The 23,112-nt window shown below is 43.1% G+C and overlaps 1 protein-coding gene across 1 annotated transcript in view; it reads left to right on the plus strand.

Moving 5' to 3' along the window:
- LOC106580143 (versican core protein) overlaps positions 1 to 23,112 on the plus strand; it is a 59,754-nt gene that overhangs the window by 3,059 nt on the left and 33,583 nt on the right. The window contains exons 3-5 of the mRNA XM_045704210.1: positions 6,586 to 6,713; positions 8,153 to 8,446; positions 14,809 to 16,887. Of these exons, the coding sequence (XP_045560166.1) occupies positions 6,586 to 6,713; positions 8,153 to 8,446; positions 14,809 to 16,887 (2,501 nt within the window). The remainder of the gene's footprint in view (positions 1 to 6,585; positions 6,714 to 8,152; positions 8,447 to 14,808; positions 16,888 to 23,112) is intronic.

A 23,112-nucleotide genomic window follows, 5' to 3' on the forward strand; every position in this document is an offset into this window, starting at 1 on the left:
ACATCATATTTATTTTAGATGGAAACGACAAAACAAAATAAACACTCAGAGGAGAAAGGTGACAGTTTCACAGGTGAAACGAAACACAGTGCAAAATTACAATTACCCACAAAAATCAAACAAACACACCCCACTATATGGGACTCTCAATCAAAGGCAGATAGACAACACCTGCCTTCAACTGAGAGTCCCAACCCCAATTAACCAAACAAACATACACTCACTAAACTCCACATAGAAATACCTAACCTAGAACCTACCCCAACACTCACAACCCCACTATACCATAACCAAACATAACTGCCACGTCCTGACCAAATACAATACAAAAAAACCTAAGTATATGGTCAGGACGTGACATTACCCCCCCCTAAAGGTGCATACACTGAATGCACAAGACCAACAGAAAAAAACAAAACAAAAAAAAAACAACACACAATTAACCTCCTAACTAAAGGGAGGGAAGGGAGGGTGGCTGCCGTCAACGACGGCACAGTGCTACACCCCCCCCTCCCCAACCCACCTCTATTGGAGGTGGCTCCGGTTCTGGCCTACTGTCCAACAGACCGTAGACAGACCTGTTGGGCTTAGGACAGTAGGCAGACTTCTTTGGTTCTGGTTCGTGGGCCGACTCCGTCGGTCCCAGGCTGTAAGCAGACTCCTTCGGTTCTGGGTTGTAGGCAGAATCATCACAGTCATAGTTAATCAACTTTATTTTAGAATTGTGACCAGACTCACCCGGTTCTGGGTCACAGGCAGCTCCCCTCAGTCCCGGGTCGCAAGAGGTTGTCGGATACTCTGGTCCGCACCCCGGTGTCGGATCCTCTGGGCCGCACCCCGGTGTCGGATCCTCCGACGGCCCTGACCCAGGATTCACCAGGCTGGGGAGACATGATGGATGCCTGGCCCTGGGCACAGGCACAGGACTCACCAGGCTGGGGAGACCCACTGAAGGCCTGGTCCTGGGAGGTGGCACAGGATGAACCAGGATGGGGAGACCCACTGGAGGCCTGGTCCGAGGAGGTGGCACAGGACGGACCAGGATGGGGAGACCCACTGGAGGCCTGGTCCTGGGAGGTGGCACAGGATGAACCAGGATGGGGAGACCCACTGGAGGCCTGGTCCGAGGAGGTGGCACAGGACGGACCAGGATGGGGAGACCCACTGGAGGCCTGGTCCGAGGAGGTGGCACAGGACGGACCAGGATGGGGAGACCCACTGGAGGCCTGGTCCTGGGAGGTGGCACAGGATGAACCAGGATGGGGAGACCCACTGAAGGCCTGGTCCTGGGAGGTGGCACAGGACTCACCAGGCTGGGGAGACCCACTGAAGGCCTGGTCCTGGGAGGTGGCACAGGATGAACCAGGATGGGGAGACCCACTGAAGGCCTGGTCCTGGGAGGTGGCACAGGATGAACCAGGATGGGGAGACCCACTGGAGGCCTGGTCCGAGGAGGAGGCACAGGATAAACCGGGCTGTGGGGGAGCACTGGAGTTCTGGTACGGACACTCTTTACCCACACTCCAGGCTGAATGCCCACTTTGGCCCGGCACGGGCGGAGAGCAGGCATTGGGCGAACTGGACCCTCCCAGCGCTCTGGAGACACAGTGCGCAACGCCGGCGCAGGATACCCTGGACCGAGGAGGCGCACTGGAGACCAGACGCGCTGAGCTGGCACCATCCGCCCTGGCTCGATGCCTGCACTCGCATGGCACTTGCGGGGGCTGGTATGTAGCGCACCGGGCTTTGAACGTGCACTGGGGACACCGTGCGCTCCACAGCATAACACGGTGTCTTACCAGTACCACGCTGCTTCCGGTAAGCACGGGGAGTTGGCTTAGGTCTACCACCTGACTCCGCCAATCTCCCCGTGTGCCCCCCCAAAAAAATTGTGGGGCTGCCTCCCGTGTCCGTTGCGCTCCCTCTCCTCATACCAGCGCCTCTCAGCTCTCGCCGCCTCGATCTCCCACTGTGGGCGGCGATAATCCCCAGCTTGAGTCCATGGTCCTTTCCCGTCCAGGATTTCCTCCCAAGTCCATGACTCCAGATAGCCTTTCTCCTGGTGCCTCTCCTTGTGCTGCTCCTTCCTCTGCTGCTTGGTCCGTTGTCGGTGGGTAATTCTGTCACGTTCCTCGTATTCTCCCTCATCGGAAGATATGTCGAAATCACTCGATGACCAATACGCAGCAGGTTGACTGTTCCACATCATATTTATTTTAGATGGAAACGACAAAACAAAATAAACACTCAGAGGAGAAAGGTGACAGTTTCACAGGTGAAACGAAACACAGTGCAAAATTACAATTACCCACAAAAATCAAACAAACACACCCCACTATATGGGACTCTCAATCAAAGGCAGATAGACAACACCTGCCTTCAACTGAGAGTCCCAACCCCAATTAACCAAACAAACATACACTCACTAAACTCCACATAGAAATACCTAACCTAGAACCTACCCCAACACTCACAACCCCACTATACCATAACCAAACATAACTGCCACGTCCTGACCAAATACAATACAAAAAAACCTAAGTATATGGTCAGGACGTGACAGAAAAGTCATAGTCAATCGATCAGTAATATAATAAAACTTTTAGCAAATATTTTTATCTTTAATTTACAATATGTAGAAACTTTGAGAATAGAAAGGCTCAGAACATTTGTGAAACATCACAGCTGAAAAATATATGTCAAATATAAATAAAAAATGGATGGTGTTAAGAGATAGATGGGAGGGGTTGTGTGTGGAGCTGAAGGGTGGGATTAAAAACAAGAAGATAGCTAATGTAAAATATACTGTGTCCATAAAATGTATATAGGTTCAGAATTTTTTATGAACAGCACAGTTAAAAATATATGGCAAAATAGAAATACTAGATGGTCTTCAGAGATAGATTGGAGGGGTTGATGGTAGCTGAAGGATGGGATTTAAAAACAAACAAAAGATAACTATTGTAAAATACATTGTGTCTGTATAATGTATATAGTATGTTTAAGCTGGAAATAGAAGCTGAAGTGTTATTGTCCATTCGTTTACTCCAATTAGCGGAGGGGTGGTAGGGTTAAGGGAAAATAATAAACAAAAATATATTTTAACCTGTTGGGGCTACAGGTTAGCAATGAACCCCGAGCCGGGATTGCTAACAAGGCTGGAAATTCAAAACATCAAAAATCTAATAATTTCAATTTCTCAAACAATCAACTATTTTACACAATTTAAATGATAAACATCTCCTTAATCTAACCACATTGTTCGATTTTCAAAGAGGCTTTACGGCAAAAGCATAAAGTTAGATTATGTTAGGACAGTACATAGCCACAAAAGTACAAACATCCATTTTCAATTCAAGGTCAGGCGTCACCAAAAGCAGAAACCAGCTTGAATTATGCACTAACTTTTGTCAATCTCCATCAGATGACACTCCTAGGACATTATGTTATACAATACATGCATTTTTTGTTCCATCAAGATCATATTTATATCCAAAAACAGCATTTTACAGTAGCGTGAAATTCAAATTTTTTTCTTCTCTGAAATGCTTCCGGTGAACATAACAAAATTACTATTCGAAAACATTGGTAAATTATAATATTGTCATTCAAAGAATAATATATTATCATCTCGTAATTGCTACCGAATGGCCAGATCTCAAAATAACTTTACTGGGAAATCACATTTTGCAATAAACGGGGTGCTATGCTAAGAACAACAGGCTATGCTATACAGTTAGCATCATCTAAAATCGATAATAACATTGTAAATACCCCCTTACCTTTGATTATCTCCATCAGAAGGCAGGATCCCACGTCCGGAAGGCATTCCAGGTCCGGAACAAATGTGGTTTCTTTTGACAAAGTTCATAATTTATGTCCAAATAACACCAAGTACTTAGCGTTCATTATGCTCCCACAAAACGTGGTGGGGGGCTGGTAAAATCACGCCGAAAAGCTAAAAAAAAACTAGTAAATAATCTATTTATGTTCGTTCAAACATGTCAAATGTTGTTTAGCATTAATCTTTTGGTCCATTTTTAATGTTAAACATCAGTAATATTTTCACACAACCTATCCTATGTCTAGATAAAAATGATGACAAACTCACGTTTCTCAGATTTATGCGCAGGCGCAAAAAAATGAAGTGATGACATGTCAACTTCCTTGGATTCTAATTTGCTCTCTGTTTATCATAGACGCTTCAAACAACTTTATAAAGATCGTTGACATCTAGTGGAAGCCGTAGGTGTTGCGAAATGAATCCTTTCTCACTATGGTATCTATAAAACAATGACACTAAATAGTACAGTCACAAAATTCACATTTTTTTGGATCTATTTTTCACAGGTTTTTGCCTGCAATATGAGTTTTGTTATACTTACAGACACCATTCAAACTGTTTTAGAAAATTCAGAGTGTTTTCTATCCGAATGTGTTAATAATATGCATATCCTAGCTTCTGAGTTGGTGTAGGAGGCAGTTAAAAATGGGCACATATTTTTTTTAAATGTCTCAATACTGCCCCCGAGCCCCAACAGGTATATAAATATATTTTGTTATATTAGGGATTGGAAATGATGTAGACAATTCAATTGATGGAAGCTACAATATATCTGCAGTACTAAGCTAATCTACCCCCTAAAAAAAAAGATGACCATCAATTATACACTGCTCAAAAAAATAAAGGGAACACTTAAACAACACAATGTAACTCCAAGTCAATCACTCTTCTGTGAAATCAAACTGTCCACTTAGGAAGCAACACTGATTGACAATACATTTCACATGCTGTTGTGCAAATGGAATAGACAACAGGTGGAAATTATAGGCAATTAGCAAGACACCCCTAATAAAGGAGTGGTTCTGCAGGTGGTGACCACAGACCACTTCTCAGTTCCTATGCTTCCTGGCTGATGTTTTGGTCACTTTTGAATGCTGGCGGTGCTTTCACTCTAGTGGTAGCATGAGACGGAGTCTACAACCCACACAAGTGGCTCAGGTAGTGCAGCTCATCCAGGATGGCACATTAATGCGAGCTGTGGCAAGAAGGTTTGCTGTGTCTGTCAGTGTAGTGTCCAGAGCATGGAGGCGCTACCAGGAGACAGGCCAGTACATCAGGAGACGTGGAGGAGGCCGTAGGAGGGCATCAACCCAGCAGCAGGACCACTACCTCCGCCTTTGTGCAAGGAGGAGCAGGAGGAGCACTGCCAGAGCCCTGCAAAATGACCTCCAGCAGCCACAAATGTGCATGTGTCTGCTCAAACGGTCAGAAACAGACTCCATGAGGGTGGTATGAGGGCCCGACGTCCACAGGTGGGGGATGTGCTTAAAGCCCAACACCGTGCAGGACGTTTGGCATTTGCCAGAGAACACCAAGATTGGCAAATTCGCCACTGGTGCCCTGTGCTCTTCACAGATGAAAGCAGGTTCGCACTGAGCACATGTGACAGACGTGACAGAGTCTGGAGACGCCATGGAGAACGTTCTGCTGCCTGCAACATCCTCCAGCATGACCAGTTTGGCGGTGGGTCAGTCATGGTGTGGGGTGGCATTTGTTTGGGGGGCCGCACAGCCCTCCATGTGCTCGCCAGAGTAGCCTGACTGCCATTAGGTACCGAGATGAGATCCTCAGACCCCTTGTGAGACCATATGCTGGTGCGGTTGGCCCTGGGTTCCTCCTAATGCAAGACAATGCTAGACCTCATGTGGCTGGAGTGTGTCAGCGGTTCCTGCAAGAGGAAAGCATTGATGCTATGGACTGGCCCGCCCGTTCCCCAGACCTGAATCCAATTGAGCACATCTGGGACATCATGTCTCGCTCCATCCACCAACGCCACGTTGCACCACCGACTGTCCAGGAGTTAGCGGATGCTTTAGTCCAGATCTGGGAGGAGATCCCTCAGGAGACCATCCGCCACCTCATCAGGAGCATGCCCAGGCGTTGTAGGGAGGTCATACAGGCACGTGGAGGCCACACACACTACTGAGCCTCATTTTGACTTGTTTTAAGGACATTACATCAAAGTTGGATCAGCCTGTAGTGTGGTTTTCCACTTTAATTTTGAGTGTGACTCCAAATCCAGAACTCCATGGGTTGATAAATTGGATTTCCATTGATTATTTTTGTGTGATTTTGTTGTCAGCACATTCAACTATGTAAAGAAAGAAGTATTTAATAAGATTATTTCATTCATTCAGATCTAGGATGTGTTATTTTAGTGTTACCTTAATTTTTTTGAGCAGTGTATATTCTAGTCCATTTTGTGTCAAAGACAAAGTAGACATCTTTGGTTTAATCAGAAAAGGACTGGCTCCCAGGCTACTGGTAACTGGTTTTTACAGGGCCTAAAGTATAAAACTGCTTGGTTTACACACTGCTATAGTTGTCATTGGCCTGAATGTGAACTGCACATATACTGAGCTTGTTCAAGCCAGTGACAGTTCCAGCTGTATTCTAACTCACCTGCCAGTCCCTTTTGTCTTTGTCATAATTTTATGGTGTGAGGTTATAGGTTGACTGACACAATGACATTTCCAGTTGCAGATCAATTACATTATCTTATCTTTTCTTTTCATGTTTAGATACCCAATCACTAGACCGAGACCTGGCTGCTATGGAAACCTGCAGGGGAAGCCTGGGGTGAGGACATATGGACCCCGAAAGGCCACAGAGACCTATGATGTGTACTGTTATGTGGACAAGCTGAATGGTGAGAGAGCAAAATGTGGTACATAGTGGCCTAGTGATACATACAATGAAAACCTATGCAGGATCAGCACATCCAATGGAACCACGCACAGGTGCTGAGTACACTGATGCTAGTTAGGGGAGAAGTGAGTTTCTCTACACCTGAAGATGGAAAGAGGTGACAATGTACAATTTAGGTCTTTGTCTGGTATTTTAATGTAAGCAAGTAAATATACCTGGTGAGGCATTTCCTCTCCAAATATTTACTGGGCTATTTCTTGTTTTGTTGACTGTTAATAACATATTTTGGGGTATGTAAATAGAAATGAGTGAAAGGTACAGTAACTCTATGTAACTTTGACAAGCAGCAAAGTGCCAAATGTTTTTTCCCCGACAATCACAGCGATCAACAGAGACAAGCTGTCAGTCTCAACATTGGACCAGGCTCTAAAAGGCTCAACAACAAAAAAAGACACCAGAAACTATGTGATAATGGGAGCTTTAAATGCTGCTGGCACCATAAAGGAAAAGCTTCAGAGCTGCCAGTACACTTTATCATCTCTTTGTGTATCCTCCATGCTGAGCCTGATGACAAATTGAACCTCAGTTGCAGCGTGCCCCATTGCTCGTTTATAAGCTCTTACATCGCTCCTCACGCCACTAAACTGAAGGCACACTTTTAGAAAGAAAAGCGCTTTCTAGAACCGAAAAGGGTTCTTCGTAGGTCTCGATAGGAGAAACCTTGGTGGGAGCCTTGTTGGTACTAGGTAGAAGAACCCTTTTGGTTCCAGGTAGAACCCTCTTTGGAAAAGGGTTCTACCTTGAACCAAAAAGGGTTCTCCTATGGGGACAGCTGAAAAACCCTTCTGGAACCCTTGTTTTCTAAGAGTGCAGGCGTGAGACTAAAGATATTTGGGCCTACATTTTGATAAATTAATTTGACTACATTAACTATGGACTGCCACACCCACTGTGGGGGACCTAATGGCATGATAGACAGACTGTCTTTGTGAGTGCAAACACATAGTCAGCATTGCTAGCCCACCTCAGGATAATGGAATGAATGCTGTACTGTAGTCCCAAATGAATTAGTGGGAGAACGTTTGGGCCCAGAGCCCTCCACAGCATTGACACTGGGTTGTAATTATGGGTCTATATCTCTATGCAACTGCTACCATGGTCAAATTGGAAGGATAAGTCATTCCCCCATATCCATATCGACTGGATATATTACTGTCACATAGAAGTTTATGAAAAGGTAAATCCAAATGCTTATAATAGTGAGGACTGAACTCAAATGTAGGTATAACTTAGTGATAACACTATGGTTAGTGTTAGCAGTTACAGTTCAGTATTTTAGCACACTAAATCAGTCATGGCAAACATAGACTTTTTATTAAAACATCCTGATGCTCAGTCACTAGAAAGTTGCCTTTTACATGTAATCCCTATTTGTCTCAGGTGAGGTGTACTACGCACCTGTGACCCATAAGATGACGTTTGAGGAGGCAAAGGAGGAGTGTGAGAACAGGAACGCTGTCCTGGCGTCGCCGGGTCAGCTCCACTCCGCCTGGAGACAGGGTCTGGACAGGTGTGACTATGGCTGGCTGGCCGACGGCAGCGCTCGCCACCCCGTCGCGGTACCCAGAATGCAGTGTGGCGGTGGTCTGCTGGGCGTCAGGACCTTGTACCGCTACAGGAACCAGACAGGCTTCCCAGAACCCATCACCCAGCTGGGAGCATACTGCTTCAAAGGTAAACATACATAGGCATTTTACTGTTATATTCTCATCTATGTGCAAATGTTACATTTTGGATTTGAAAGAGCACTCTATGAGCACACTACTCATAGAGTTGAGTGTTTTTGCTCAAGGCCAGCGCTGTGAGTAATTGTGATGTTACGCTCTTAGGGTGTAGCTCCTGCACCCCTCCCCAATCCTCATATTTTCAGCACGCTCTCTGACACAAATAATGAAATATCTACAAAACAGTCTTCTTGCAATGTAATGTCTATAACTCATCTTGAATCAATTGTTAGGTTTATTTGCATGATCACTTTCATGTTTCTTTTGTTTGTTGATAGAAGATACCTTCAACAAAACAGATGAAACGGACCCCTATGTAGAGCGTTGTGCGTTTTGTGCTAGAGCTAGACTGTGTAGCCCTGTTCAGTGAATTACTGACCTCACTGCATGTCCTTTTGGGTTACCACCCATTACCTCTGGAACCAAATTGGGATTGGCTAACAGGAGTGTGAAATCATCATTCTAAACTCATGCTGCCTTTGAACTCGATGCATTGCCCAATCTGATACTAATGATTTATTTAACAATAGTTTATTGGAGAGTCCTACACAATCATTATCTGTCCGGCTTTATTACCTGTATTACTGTACTTCAAGGCAGGACAAAGGTTTTGTTTTCTTTCTCTGTGGCTAGCCTTGGATAACCACATTGGTGCAGTTGAGCAGAGAAAACACTCACATACTCCTTCATAAAATATACAAATATAAGCTGTAAAAATACTTCATAATATACGGTCCCTTTAGAAAGTATTCACACCCCTTGACTTTTTCCACATTTTGTTGTGTTAAAGTCTGAATTTCAAATGGATAAAATTTAGATTTTTTTTGGTCACTGGTCTACACACAACACCCCAATTCCAAAGTGTTTTTCAGATATTTACAAATTAATAAAAAATGAAAAGCTGAAATGTCTTGAGTCAATACCTATTCAACCTCTTTGTTATGGCAAGCTTAAATAAGTTCAGGAGTAAAAATGTGCTTAACAAGTAACATAATAAGTTGCATGAATGACTACCGCATCTCTGTACCCAACACAATTATTTGTAAGGTCCCTCATTCGAGCAGTGAATTTCAAACACGGATTCAACCACAAAGACCACGGGAGGTTTTTCAATGCCTCATATAGAAGGGCACCTATTGGTAGATGGGTAAAAATATATATTTTTTTACATTAAATATCCCTTTGAGCATGATGAAATTATTAATGACACTTTGGATGATGTATAAATAAACTCAGTCACTACAAAGATAAAGGCGTTCTTAATTACTCAGTTGCCATAGAGGAAGGAAACCGCTCAGGGATTTCACCATGAGGCCAATGGTGACTCTAAAACAGTTACAGAGTTTAATGGCTGTGATATGAGAAAACTAAGGATGGATCAACAACATTGTACAGTGCCTTGCAAAAGTATTCATCCCCCTTGGCATTTTTCCTATTTTGTTGTGTTACAACCTGTAATTTAAATGTATTTTTATTTGGATTTCATGTAACGGACATACACAAAATAGTCCAATATTGATGAAGTGAAATGAAAAAAAAATTACTTGTTTCAAATAATTCAAAAAAACAAAAAATGGAAAAGTGGTGCGTGCATGTGTATTCACCCCCTTTGCTATAAAGCCCCTAAAAAAGATCTGGTGCAACCAATTACCTTCAGAAGTCACATAATTAGTTAAATAAAGTCCACCTGTGTGCAATCTAAGTGTCACATGATCTCAGTATATATAAACCTGTTCTGAAAGGCCCCAGAGTCTGCAACACCACTAAGCAAGGGGCACCATGAAGACCAAGGAGCTCTCCAAACAGGTCAGGGACAAAGTTGTGGAGAAGTACAGATCAGGGTTGGGTTGTTAAAAAATATCAGAAACTTTGAACATCTAACGGAGCACCATTAAATCCATTATTAAAAAATTGAATGAATATAGCACCATAACAAAGCTGCCAAGAGAGGGCCACCAGCCAAAACTCATGGACCAGGCAAGAAAGGCATTAATCAGATATAAACCTGAAGGAGCTGCAAAGCTCCACAGCAGAGATTAGTGTATCATTCCATAGGACCACTTTAAACAGTACACTCCACAGAGCTGGGCTTTACGGAAGAGTGGCCAGAAACATGGCAACTCCCCAAACATATGGAAGAAGTACTCTGGTCAGATGAGACTAAAATTGAGCTTTTTGGCCATCAAGGAAAATGCTACGTCTGGCGCAAACCCAACACCTCTCATCACCCCCCCACAATGAAGAACACCATCCCCACAATGAAGCATGGTAGTGGCAGCATCATGCTGTAGGGTAGGTTTTTCATCAGCAGGGACTGGGAAACTGGTCAGAATTGAAGGAATGATGGATGGCGCTAAATACAGGGAAATTCTTGAGGGAAACCTGTTTCAGTCTTCCAGAGATTTGAGACTGGACAGAGGTTCAACTTCCAGCAGGACAATGAACCGAAGCATACTGCAAAAAGCAACACTCGAGTGGTTTAAGGAGAAACATTTAAATGTCTTGGAATGGCCTAGTCAAAGCCTAGACCTCAATCCAATTGAAAAGCTGTGGTATGACTTAAAGATTGCTGTACACCAGCGGAACCCATCCAACTTGAAGGAGCTGGAGCAGTTTTGCCTTGAAGATTGGACAAAAATCCCAGTGGCTAGATGTGCCAAGCTTATAGAGACATACCCCAAGATACTTGCAGCTGTAATTGCTGCAAAAGGGGGCTCTACAAAGTATTGACTTTGGGGAGGTTTCAGTTTTTTTGTCTTATTTCTTGTTTGTTTCACAATAAAAAATATTTTGCATCTTCAAAGTGGTAGGCATGTTGTGTAAATCAAATGATGCAAACCCCCCCAAAGATCTGTTTTAATTCCAGGTTGTAAGGCAACAACATAGGAAAAATGCCAAGGGGGGTGAATACTTTCGCAAGCCACTGTAGTTTCTCCACTATACTAACCCAATTGACAGAGGAAAAAGTAGGAAGCCTGGGCGGCAGGGTAGCCTAGTGGTTAGAGCATTGGGCTAGTAACCGAAAGGTTGCAAGTTCAAATCCCTGAGCTGACAAGGTACAAATCTGTCATTCTGCCCCTGAACAAGGCAATTAACCCACTGTTCCTAGGCTGTCATTGAAAATAAGAATTAGTTCTTAACTGACTTGCCTGGTAAAAAAAAAGAATAATCCTAATCATGCATCCTATTTACAACAAAAAATGTGGCAAAGCAATTAACTTGCAATTAACTTGTTGTCCTGAATACAAAGTGTTATGTTTGAGGCAAATCCAATACAACACATTTCCTAATACCACTCTTCATATTTTCAAGCATAGTGGTGGCTGCACCATGTTATGTGTATGCTTGTAATCGTTAAGGACTGGGGAATTTTTCCGAATAAATAAGAAATGGAATGGAACTAAACACAGGCAAAATCCTAATGGAAAACCTGTTTCAATCTGCTTTCCACCAGACACTGGCAGATTAATTCACCTTTCAGCAGGACCATAACCTAAAACACAAGGCCACATCTACACTGGAGTTACTTACCAAGAAGACAATTAATGTTCCTAAGTGGCCGACTTACAGTTTTGACTTAAATCTACTTGAAAATCTATGGCAAGACCTGAAAATGGTTGATCAACAACCAATTTGACAGAGCTTGGACAATTTTGAAAATAATAATGGGCAAATCGTGCACAATCCAGGTGTGGAAAACTCTTAAAGACTTACCCAGAAAAACTTACAGCAGTAATCACTGCCAAAATTGCTTCTGCAAAGTCGGGACACAGGGGTGTGAATACATCAATAAATGGCAAAAATGTCTAAAAATGGGTTTTCACTTTGTAATTATCTGGTATTGTGTGTAGATGGGTGAGAATGTTTTGATTTAATCCATTTTGAATTCAGAGTGTAACACAACAAAATAAAGAAGGAACATATATTTAATTAGTTTACTCCAATTAGAGTGGTAGGTTAAGGGGGAAAATAGTAAAGATGGAAATAATAATTTACAAATAAAAAACATTATATAAAGGGGATTAGAAATGATGCAGACAATTACATTGATAGAAGCCACAATCCATTAAAGCTGATCCACCCCCCCAAAAAAATGTAAACGTCAAGGGGTATGATTACTTTCTGAAGGCACTGTACTTATTTGATCGAAGTTAGATCAACTGCATCTAAACATGACTATATCCGTGTGACGAAAAGTGCAGATACAGCACCTGTCAGCCTATCTCTCTCTTTCTTCCTCTTTCAGATTGTTTCAGCTGTCAGAGTTGCCCCTTTTCCATCGCTCTCACTTGGTAGTTATCGGAACAGACGTTAGGTTAATGGACGAAGCTCCTGGCCGGACTTCTAAAGCCAGTCAGCCTCGGTGACCTCTGACCTGGCCTTTCCATCTTTTTAAAAGAGGGTCAGCGAGATAAGCTGCCCCCTACCAGGCTATTGGGTCTCCCTGAGAGACGCTAGCTCTCTGTGTGATAAGTCCCCACAGGGTTAGGAGGTCACACAAACAGGGCACCCTGACCTCCCGCTTTGTGTATTCCATTTTAGCGCTCTCAGTGCTTTTTTGGTTTTGTTCTCACCTAAGTGCTTTTCAAGTAACCCCTTTTCCATTGGCTGGAATTCTTCACAATTTCCCTTTGCAGGAACACAAAAACACCAAAGAAGATGTTGTATAAACATTAGTCAGTTAGATGAAAGAGTGGCAGAGGATGAAAATGGAGGGATAATTGGTCCCTGGACTGGAGAAAACAAAGGCCCCAGTAAAAGTGACCGCACACAAACATCAGTGAGATAATGCAATCCCTCTGCTTTCTTATAGACCAGGGTCTATTTCTCCTGTTAGTGAAAAAAGTTTCTCAAACCTTACATTAGAGATAGCTGTGTGGAGAAGGAGGGCAAGTACGTAATGCTGAACAGTTGCTGTCTGCTTTACACAGTCTGTGTCGCGCCACTGAGGAGAGAATACTGAAACTGTCACACTGTCTGTGCCTGTGTCTGTACAGTATATGAGAGAGAGAGAGCGAGAGAGTGAGAGAGAGAGAGAGAGAGAGAAAGAGTATGAGTGAAGAGTGTGAGGGGGTCAGACATTGGGACAGGGTGATAACAAGCAAGGATGTGCCTTCTGAACAATCAAGCTTTGATCCAGTCACAAAGCAGTCTGGGAGGAACTCAGTCTCTTAGCAGCTTAACCTCTATTATTCAAACGGTGCTGTAACTTATAGGGAGGGATCATAATTATGATTAGTCTATTTATTATGAATACTGGAGTAGCAGACCAAGTGACTACAAATAAATATAAAAATCAGGAGCTGGACCACAGGGAGGGAAACACTAGTAAACACAGAGACTGTGGGAGGACAGGCATGGAAGAGACCAGAAGACAAGACTCAGGGCCACTCCACGAAACCACAACAGAAGATGCCGAAAAGTTTATATGCTGTTTAATTTACTCTTAAATGGCCCCACGAATGCCCATAGACACAATAGGAAATGTAAAATGAATGTTCAAAGTGTGCACTGAAATAGAAAGCTTTGAAAATGACCTCACCTACATTATCTGCCTTAGCGAGGTAAATTAGCCCGTGTTAGTGGTGGGAATGGGGGAAAAGAACATTCAGAGTGGCTCAACATGATAATATTGGACTTCAAGATACAGTTTACAACCATTGCTTGGTAATGTCCACCCTTGTTATGATCACAAGTCTCTGGGGTGGATGCTGTGAAACTCCTTCCAAAGCCGATTCTCCAGAGTCTCCTCCATACCATTTCAGAATGATATCATTATTTCTTAGAGAGTAAGGGTGAATTTATTATTGGACCAGGGGTAGAAACAGTAGCTGTCAAAGCTTTGTGGGTAAGTCCCACAAGACAATGATGTCTCTCTAAGTGTCATGTTATTTCTAAAGACTACTTCTAACTGTAGGGTTCATACTGAAGTCTACACTGGCGTTGTGCCATGTAACAGTGTGTGTGCTGCATTGTGAGTGGGTAGTGCTGTGTGAAACCTGGTGGACTGAGTGAGTTGGCAAGGTATAGCCAAGACAAACGTGCCATTCTGGTGCCAGCCAAGGAGCCTCAGACAGGAACTGGATAGTTTGAAAATAGAATGAAAGATCCCAGATTAAATAGTTATGTGGTCCAAAAATAAAACGCTGGGATATTCATTTACTGTCTATTTATCACTCTGATCTTAAGTAACAAAGTATTTTTGGGCCTGGTAAAATGTTCCAATGCTGGTCATTGGTTATTTTGGTCTGCTGTTTTTTTTGTCTGGGGATTTATTTGACAGTAATACACTTTATCTTTCTCTATCCTCAGCTAGGAAGAAGCTGATAAATCAGATGACCTGGGTGGAAGTGTCTGTGGAGGGTGCTACCACGTCCCCCCCCATGCTGGCCACATCCGCCATTGGTCCCACCACAGCTCTCTCTCCCCTGGACAGAGGCAGCATTACTCAGACCCCAAGTTTTGAATTTGTTTCAGAGACCGGAGAATCAGACGAAACAGCAGCCCATTCGTCTATCTTCTCAACCAGCATGGTATCGCCTCGCCCCACCCCGGTAACACATGAAGGCGATCTTGAGGAGGTGACCTCACCACACATCACTGCCGCTGCAAAACAAGATGGTGACATTTTCACAACAACATCCTTCCCCGATTACAACGTTGATAACTTTGAGGAAAGTCCAAGCCATGTGGAGTCGGTCCCTCCCCGTGGAGACACGTTCCAAGCTCCATCCACAACAGGAAGTCCACATCCTGGTGATTCTACCTTCCCTGCTCCCCCTCAGGCCACTGCAGTCGTCCAGGTAGAAGATGCCACGCCTGAAGTGTCCGTAGATACCGCCTTGGCCCAGCCATCGAGCACAGGGTCTGGGGAGAGATTGGTTGAGCCCACAGAAGAACCAGAAAATCACTATGTGATCGAAGTGGGCACAGTTCAGCCTGACATTCTTCTAGAGGCCTCTCCAAGCACAGAACCCATGTTTGCTCACGGAAACACAGAGGAAACCACCCTGGAAGGGATCACTGCAGAGATTACCTCTGACCTGATAGACACCCAATCAGTTTCGACAACCGAACCAACTGAACCAATCACCACTGAGAAAACTAAAGATGAACCTGTTAGTACTGAGAACACTACATATGAGTCCAGTCTACATGTAACTAAACAGCCCTCCACTCTTGAAACCACAGACGATTCCACAATGGTGATGGCCTCCGCCACTCCAGATGCGTCTGTAAGTGGAACTTCTTCTCAACTCATTGATCATAGGGAAGTCGAGGCCACTGCCCCGCCCACAACAGCAGAGGTCCTTGAGGGATCCCCTAATGCAGTCATCACTGAAACTACCCCACCCACAATATCCACTGTCACTCCCAGTATGGTTGTGACCTTATTCACTGAAGATGTGGAGGGCACTGGAATGGGTCCCGAAACCATCGTTGACCTGGGCTCCACTGCTGCGGTCACCTTGTCACCTACACCAAGGGCATCATCTACAGTGACAGTAAACACTGAGGACAGAAGCACACTTAGCCCCCACACTGATTCATCCAGTCCCGCTGGCACGACAGTGTACCCAGAAAGAGAGCCATACTCTGAGGAGGGCCTTCATTCAATGACCCCCTCCCCAGACTATGTTGGTGAGATTGGAACTGCAGGATTTGTAGAAGGTACCCCACCCGTTCCGCCAACCCAAGCGGTGCATGACGATCCCTCAACAAGCACCTCTCCCACCACTGTCATGGATGAAACAACCATGATTACCACCATCGTGTGTGATACAGAGCCCAACACCGGCATGGAGACCACCACCCCAACACAATCAGGAACTACGAGATCAGCAATACCAATAAAGTCATCATCAAATCCTTTAGATGGCTCAGCAACTGATGCCACGACCACACCCTCATCCCAATACTCAATCATACAAGTTGTCACTCACCCGGCTGAGACAGAAGGCGCTTCTAAAGCTGAGCCCACACAGAAACCTCTTCCTCAGGATGTAGAGACACCAGCCATTCTGTACAAGGAGGATGCGAGTCAAACACAGAACCCACCAAGTGATCCCACTACCACCACTTCACATGCAACCGTGACCTCTAAGGAATCTTCCTCAGTGAACCCAACAGCAGCCGCCATTCTCATCGACAGTGAGACGTCAGTTGAGGATGTGAGCTCAGGTGATCAGGTCATTGAAGAGTCCACCACTCACTTTCCTGAGTCCCCTAGTGAATCCTTGACTGAAGGCCAAGACACCACCACAGATATCGATACAGAGTACTTCACATTTACTCCCTTGACCACCAGCGCTCCAGCCACTGTGGGCCCAGATGGATTCCCCATCCAAGTCATCAACATCAATGCTGACGAGCAGAAGCAAAACGAGTCAGGTAAGAAGAATACCTCTTGTTCACTATATTCCATTAAGTGCAATGTTATGGTTATATGATATAGGTTAGACACTTGAGGTAAACGTTGCTCTGTAACAATTCAGAGTTCAGTGACCTATATAAAGTTTGTTATATAAAGGTCAAACTCCAAGTAGCTCTCCAGATGATGTCTCTTTTCCTGACAGTAATGTTGTCTGCATGAGTTAATTGTGGTAGATAAAGTTTGCTGGAAAGACCAGTACTTCCTGTAATAGGATTAGACCTACTACATAGTAATGTGGTGCATAAGGACTAGTTCTTCAGATCAGCCCCTGTCTGGAATCCTTTATGTCTGCTCTGGTAGGAGGTCAGATGTGTTAGGCTACTGTTACTGGGGTGTGACTTCAACTTGATCACTTTCAAACTGTTGACTTGCTAAAAAGCTTATTGAAAACATAAGCACCGTACATGTTTAGGTTTTACTGTGGAGAACAGCTCTTAATGTTTTGGCCTAGGCCCTATGTGACAGAGAGTGGTTGTCTGTAACATAGGCATGTGTTAACACTTATAGCATACTGTGCTGCTGCTCTCTGTCAATGCACATGAATGTACAGTAGAGGGTTTTTGAGCAGATACAGTAAGACCATGTGCTGTCCAGGGTCCTGAAGTGGGGGTTTGGACTCTCAGCCAAGGAGAATGCATGTGCTGCTGTCTCTCTCTCTCTCTCTCTCACACACACACAGACATACGCATAGAGGCGTTGCTACATCAGCATCTGGTTTGGTTGTTGTTCATTTCAGTACCTTTATGGAACATCTCTCATCAGGATTTTACTACCTTCAAAGCTTACACCAACCATAATTGGAGCTATAATGTTTATAGTTTTTTGGCTTTGCAAATGGTGAAGCTGTCCTCTTTTGGAATACGCTAACAGCATTCTAATTTAGCATGGGTGCTAACTATGCTAGATGATTGAACACACCTTCATGGGTGACAACACAGTTAGCTATCTAGTTTATCATGCATCTCTACATATATGGGTGATTCTACAGACATGGTGCAAATTGCAGTCCCACCCCCAAAAATATCTAAAAAGGTTCAAGAAAAACTCTGACCAAAAACGTTCTTTTGGTATTTGCTTTTCATTAGTCAATTGTTGATATAGACCCAAATTGTTTTGCATGTCAGCAATCATGTTTTCAAGATATATCACTTTAAAAGTACAGTAATAGAGCTGGTATAATTGTCATTACCGAAACAAACACATTAAAATACAGTAGAATTAATGTGCCATGAACAAAAAGTTTGCCTTTTTACAACCAAATCTCTATCTTTTATGTAAATGGAATGTTACAGTGCATTTGGAAGGTATTCAGACCCCTTCACTTTTTCCACATTGTGTTACATTACAGCCTTATTCTAAAATTGATTAAATAAAAAGAAATGTCCTCATCAATCTACACACAATACCCCATAATGACAAAACAAAAACAGGTTTTTAGAAATGTTTGCAAAAGTATAAATAATAAAAAAGACCATTCCTAGAGCTGGCCGCCTGGCCAAACTGAGCAGTCGGGGGAGAAGGGCCTTGGTCAGGGAGGTGACAGAGCTCTAGAGTTCCTCTGTGGAGATGGGAGAAACTTACAGAAGGACAACCATCTCTGCAGCACTGCACCAATCAGGCCTTTATGGTAGATTGGTCAGACGGAAGCCACTCCTCAGTAAAAGGCACATGACAGCCTGCTTGAAGTTTGTCAAAAGGCACCTAAAGGACTCTCAGACCATGATAATCAAGATTCTCTGGTCTGATGAAACCAAAATTGAGCTCTTTGGCCTGAATGCCAAGAGCTTGAGAGGATCAGTAGAGAAGAATGGGAGAAACTCCCCAAATGCAGGTGTGCGACACTTGTAGCGTCATACCCAAGACAACTCAAGACTGTAATCACTGCCAAAGGTGCTTCAACAAAGTACTGAGTAAAGGGTCTGAATACTTATGTAAATGTTATATATCAGTAAAAAAATTGAATATACTTTTATATAGATTTTGCTTTGTCATTATGGGTGTAGATTGATGAGGGAAAAAACTATTAAATACATTTAGAGTGTTTGTTCATGTTTTTTCATAGCACCCTTACTGCCCAACGAGGATGAGGAAATTAATCGCTGGGTTGGCTAATTTTCTCAAAAATGATTACAGATAATCCTGAATGAATCGTGAATAATGATGAGTGAGAAAGTTACAGAGGGTCAAACATCTTACAGCCAAGAAATGCTTGTTATTGGTAATAGTGAGAGGTCAGCATGTCTTGGGGGTATGATTATTGAACCTCTGTAACTTTCTCACTAATCAATATTAACGATTCATTCAGGATTATCCATAATCATCGTAGCATCCACATCAATGTAGAAGTGTTTAGAAGCATATCATATTCTTATTTACAATAAAAGTGACTTCAAAATGACACAATACCTTATTTAACTTTATTTATATTGGGCACAAAATGATCCGAAACACAACCAAAACTAACTGCAATGCATCCAACAAATTTGTAGTCACAAGCTTGATGTAGTGATTGCGTGCTAGCAATATCGGACCAAATACCAATTTTGACTAATCTATTTATAAGAATCTTTAGGGGTGTCAATAATTTGGAGGAAAATGTATTAATTGTTAAACAAAATCTCTGAACAATTGTATTCATGTCATATAATTTCCCTATTTTTTGTAGCAAACAATACACATGTAGCTCAGTATGTTAGCTATTTATTTTATACAGTCATTATTGCTCATCTTTATCAAGGATGTTAATCATTTCAGGCACCACTGGACATCCATCATTTCCATAATTGAATCACACAATTCAAAAACACATTTCATAGAGAATTTTACAAACTGGACTATACTGTATGTAGAGAATTACTTTGAAGAGATGGTGATTGGGTCTAAATAAGTGTTTGGTAGTTTAAAATCAGTGTACTTGTCTTTGTCATTTTCCGAAAGTCTCTTCCCACTCACTCTCCCCACATGCCAACAAATTGTTCTCGGCCTCAGAAGCATCTGCATTCACCAAATTGTGTGTGGTTATCCTTAGACATCATCTCCAGACATGCATAGAGAATTGTTGATATGTTGTCCAAAACATTTTGGGGATGACATTTTTCTTCTATAAGATAAGCCAAAAATGCATTTTACATACCTTTCTTTAGTATTTTACTGCTGGAAAGATGAAAAAAGTCTTTATCCACAAACAGCTATGTATACATTCAGTCCTGGAGTATCGTAACAAAAAGAAACCAACATATTTAGGCTGACTTCATCCAGTATCTAGAATGTTTTTTTTTGTGATATACAAATATGCACATATTTAATGAGGTATCACATCATTTGCATATTTCTGTACAATATTTAAAACGAATTGTAATACAAAAAAGTTAAACATTTGTGTCCACATTCAACTGGTAAAGGTTAGTTGTGATATGATTAAGGGAGAAAAAATTACCCTTACTAGGGTGTCTTGTCTGGCCTTAATTGAAATCATCACAACATTTTACTCTATATAGGCCACTTTAGCATATTTTTTTTAATACCTTAGACCAAGCAAAGAATCATGTAGGCTACTTAAAAAGTCCCTTTGAAAATGACAGAAGAAAAGGCCCTGAGTATCAGCCTATTGTCAGATTTTTACATGATCATACGCTGTAGTTACAAAGCGCAAAAAACAAATAAATAACATGCCTTCCAATCAACTCGTTGGATTAAATAATAGTAAACAGGTATATATTCCATGTCCACCCTTCTAGACCTATCAAGGGACCTCTTGCAAAACCCGTTTTTTTGTTATTGTTTTCCTATCCCCCCTAGCGAGCTAGCGAATTCCTCTGTGGGTCCTCTCTCCCACATCTGTTGACAGACTGCAGCTTAGTGCCTGGACCACCTCAACTCGGTCAGTCAGTCCAGCTGAACAGATGTTCAGACAGACATGGGGGTCAATGGGAAATAAACACTGAATGAAAAATGAAAAAGGCCACAATCTCTCGGCATGCAGCTGTTTATTGTATTAACAGGTCTTGTGGTCAGCATAACAGTGAGGCCTCCGGAACCTCAGTTATGTAAATTCTGGCTTAGGCTTACTCCCCCCACTTTTCTTTTTCGCTATCTCTGGTATTCTCCTTCATGGAGGCAGCCGCAATGGTGTAAGACAACGGAATGCGGTGTATTGAGTTCCACAACTCACCTCACAGTCAATCGGCCAGTGGAGAGATTACTGAACAGGAGTGTCTTACGACTTAGTAGGCAGGTTATTGGTTGGATGATGGTTGCACAGAGTGGCAGTGTGTCTCAGGCTAAATCACTCATAATTGTTGAGTAATGCTGGGGTATAGTTAGGATAGCATAATTATAATATTTTACCATGAGTCATAATGCCACTCACTGTTCAGTGTAAGGCAATACAATCCTTATTATGTGTCATAAGCAAATTGGCAAGTAGTTTCTCCTGAAGTGGCCTTTTAACATGTGTCTAACATTACCTCACCCACTTCACATTACAGTATATGGGAATGTTTTATACTTTTGCCCTTAAGTCAGAAGGAGGATATGGCTGGTCTTGAAAAAAGTTGAGGCAGAGAAAGATGAGGAGAGAAGGAATACATGCACACACATGGTTTCCTGCATGGCAATAATGTTGTGACTCTAAGCATCCAACCAGAGCTATGCACTCAAGCGTCCCTGACCTAATGTGGTGCTACACTAATTGTAAATGAGTCTGGTGTTCTGGCACGGTGGTACAAGACACATATGGTTTGGGACTGCCATGGGCGGATGGCTGCCATGGAGCCTGGGTACTGGTGATCTGGACTCCCTCTCCCTCTGAGTGCAGGCCTGCTGGTGCAACCTGGGGAGAGAGCCAAAGCTGTGTGCAGATGAGCCACACCAAGGATCAAGGCCACACCCTCTGTGTGTGTGTGTGTGTGTGTGTGTGTGTGTGTGTGTGTGTGTGTGTGTGTGTGTGTGTGTGTGTGTGTGTGTGTGTGTGTGTGTGTGTGTGTGTGTGTGTGTGTGTGTGTGTGTGTGTGTGTGTGTAACTCCCTCTGCCAGCCTGGCAGCAAAGGAGGAGGCTTGGCAGCCTACCTGTCTAAGCACAGATGCCTGTCATCACACTGCAGCCTGAACACCAACTCAGGGGTGATGTCACCACTAAAGCGTAAAGCATAGTCCACAGATGCTGAGACTCAATAGTCTGATGCACACCCGAAGACGCACCTCCCCACAATTCCCAACCAACGCCGCTCCGGTACACGTCTTCTATTTATTTGAACATGTTGACAGTTGGAGAAATTGCTTGAGCTGCGCTGAGAATTTGAAAAGTGTGCAAGCCAACGGTTCAATATTCTCGAACACTGCTGTGTGTACTCGTACACATTTGTACTATGATAAACATTTAAGGCAAAGTCTCCCCTCTCTGTGCAGCCAGGCCACCTGTGATACAAGTCAGTATTCGACATCCATCCATATCTGAGGGCGTCGGGAGATGATGTGGAAACTGGCCACTAGGGGCAACAGTGAGTGCTGTTACCTTCAAGTAGGATTCAGTTTTGTTAGGGCACTGTGGACAGGGATGGCGGATGGGCGTAAGCATCTGCCTCTGATTCCAAAGGTTCGACATTTGATGTCTGAGAAATGTGGATGAACATCTGCCTCAGGTGCCAAAGGTTGCATGTTTGAATCCAGCGATAGGAAGTTTGTTTGAGATTTTTGTTTTAAGTGTATCCCAAAGCTTAACTCTTACCTTAACCATTCGGAGTTAATGCCTAACCTTAAGATTTTAGAGTTAATGCCGAACTTAACATTAAACAATTTGATGTTTGCAACAACTTTTAAATTTGAGAACCATGGATGAATGTCTAATTCTGACACGGGACTGTGAAAGTTAGTTGCTCTGTAAGGACAGCTAACAAGCTGGTGTTGTGGTGACCTGACTAGAGAGTGGGTGTTTTAGTGCCGTATTGTTTGGTGCAACCAGGACATTCACAGAAGAAACCCCTGGTTTATGGAAATTGGCCTCTGAAAGATATTGTTTTGTGCACTCACTGGAGTCATAGTAAACAAAGGGCTTGAGAAGTTAGAATAATCATTCACATCTCCCAGATCAGAAAGAACAAACAGATCCCATAAGCGCACATTGGTATTTGTCCACTTATAATTTGATCTTCAAGTTTTAGTGTGTGGTCCAACCTTATTATGTG

This window comes from Salmo salar, chromosome ssa20, assembly GCF_905237065.1.
Source record: "Salmo salar chromosome ssa20, Ssal_v3.1, whole genome shotgun sequence".
NCBI classification, from domain to species: domain Eukaryota; kingdom Metazoa; phylum Chordata; class Actinopteri; order Salmoniformes; family Salmonidae; genus Salmo; species Salmo salar.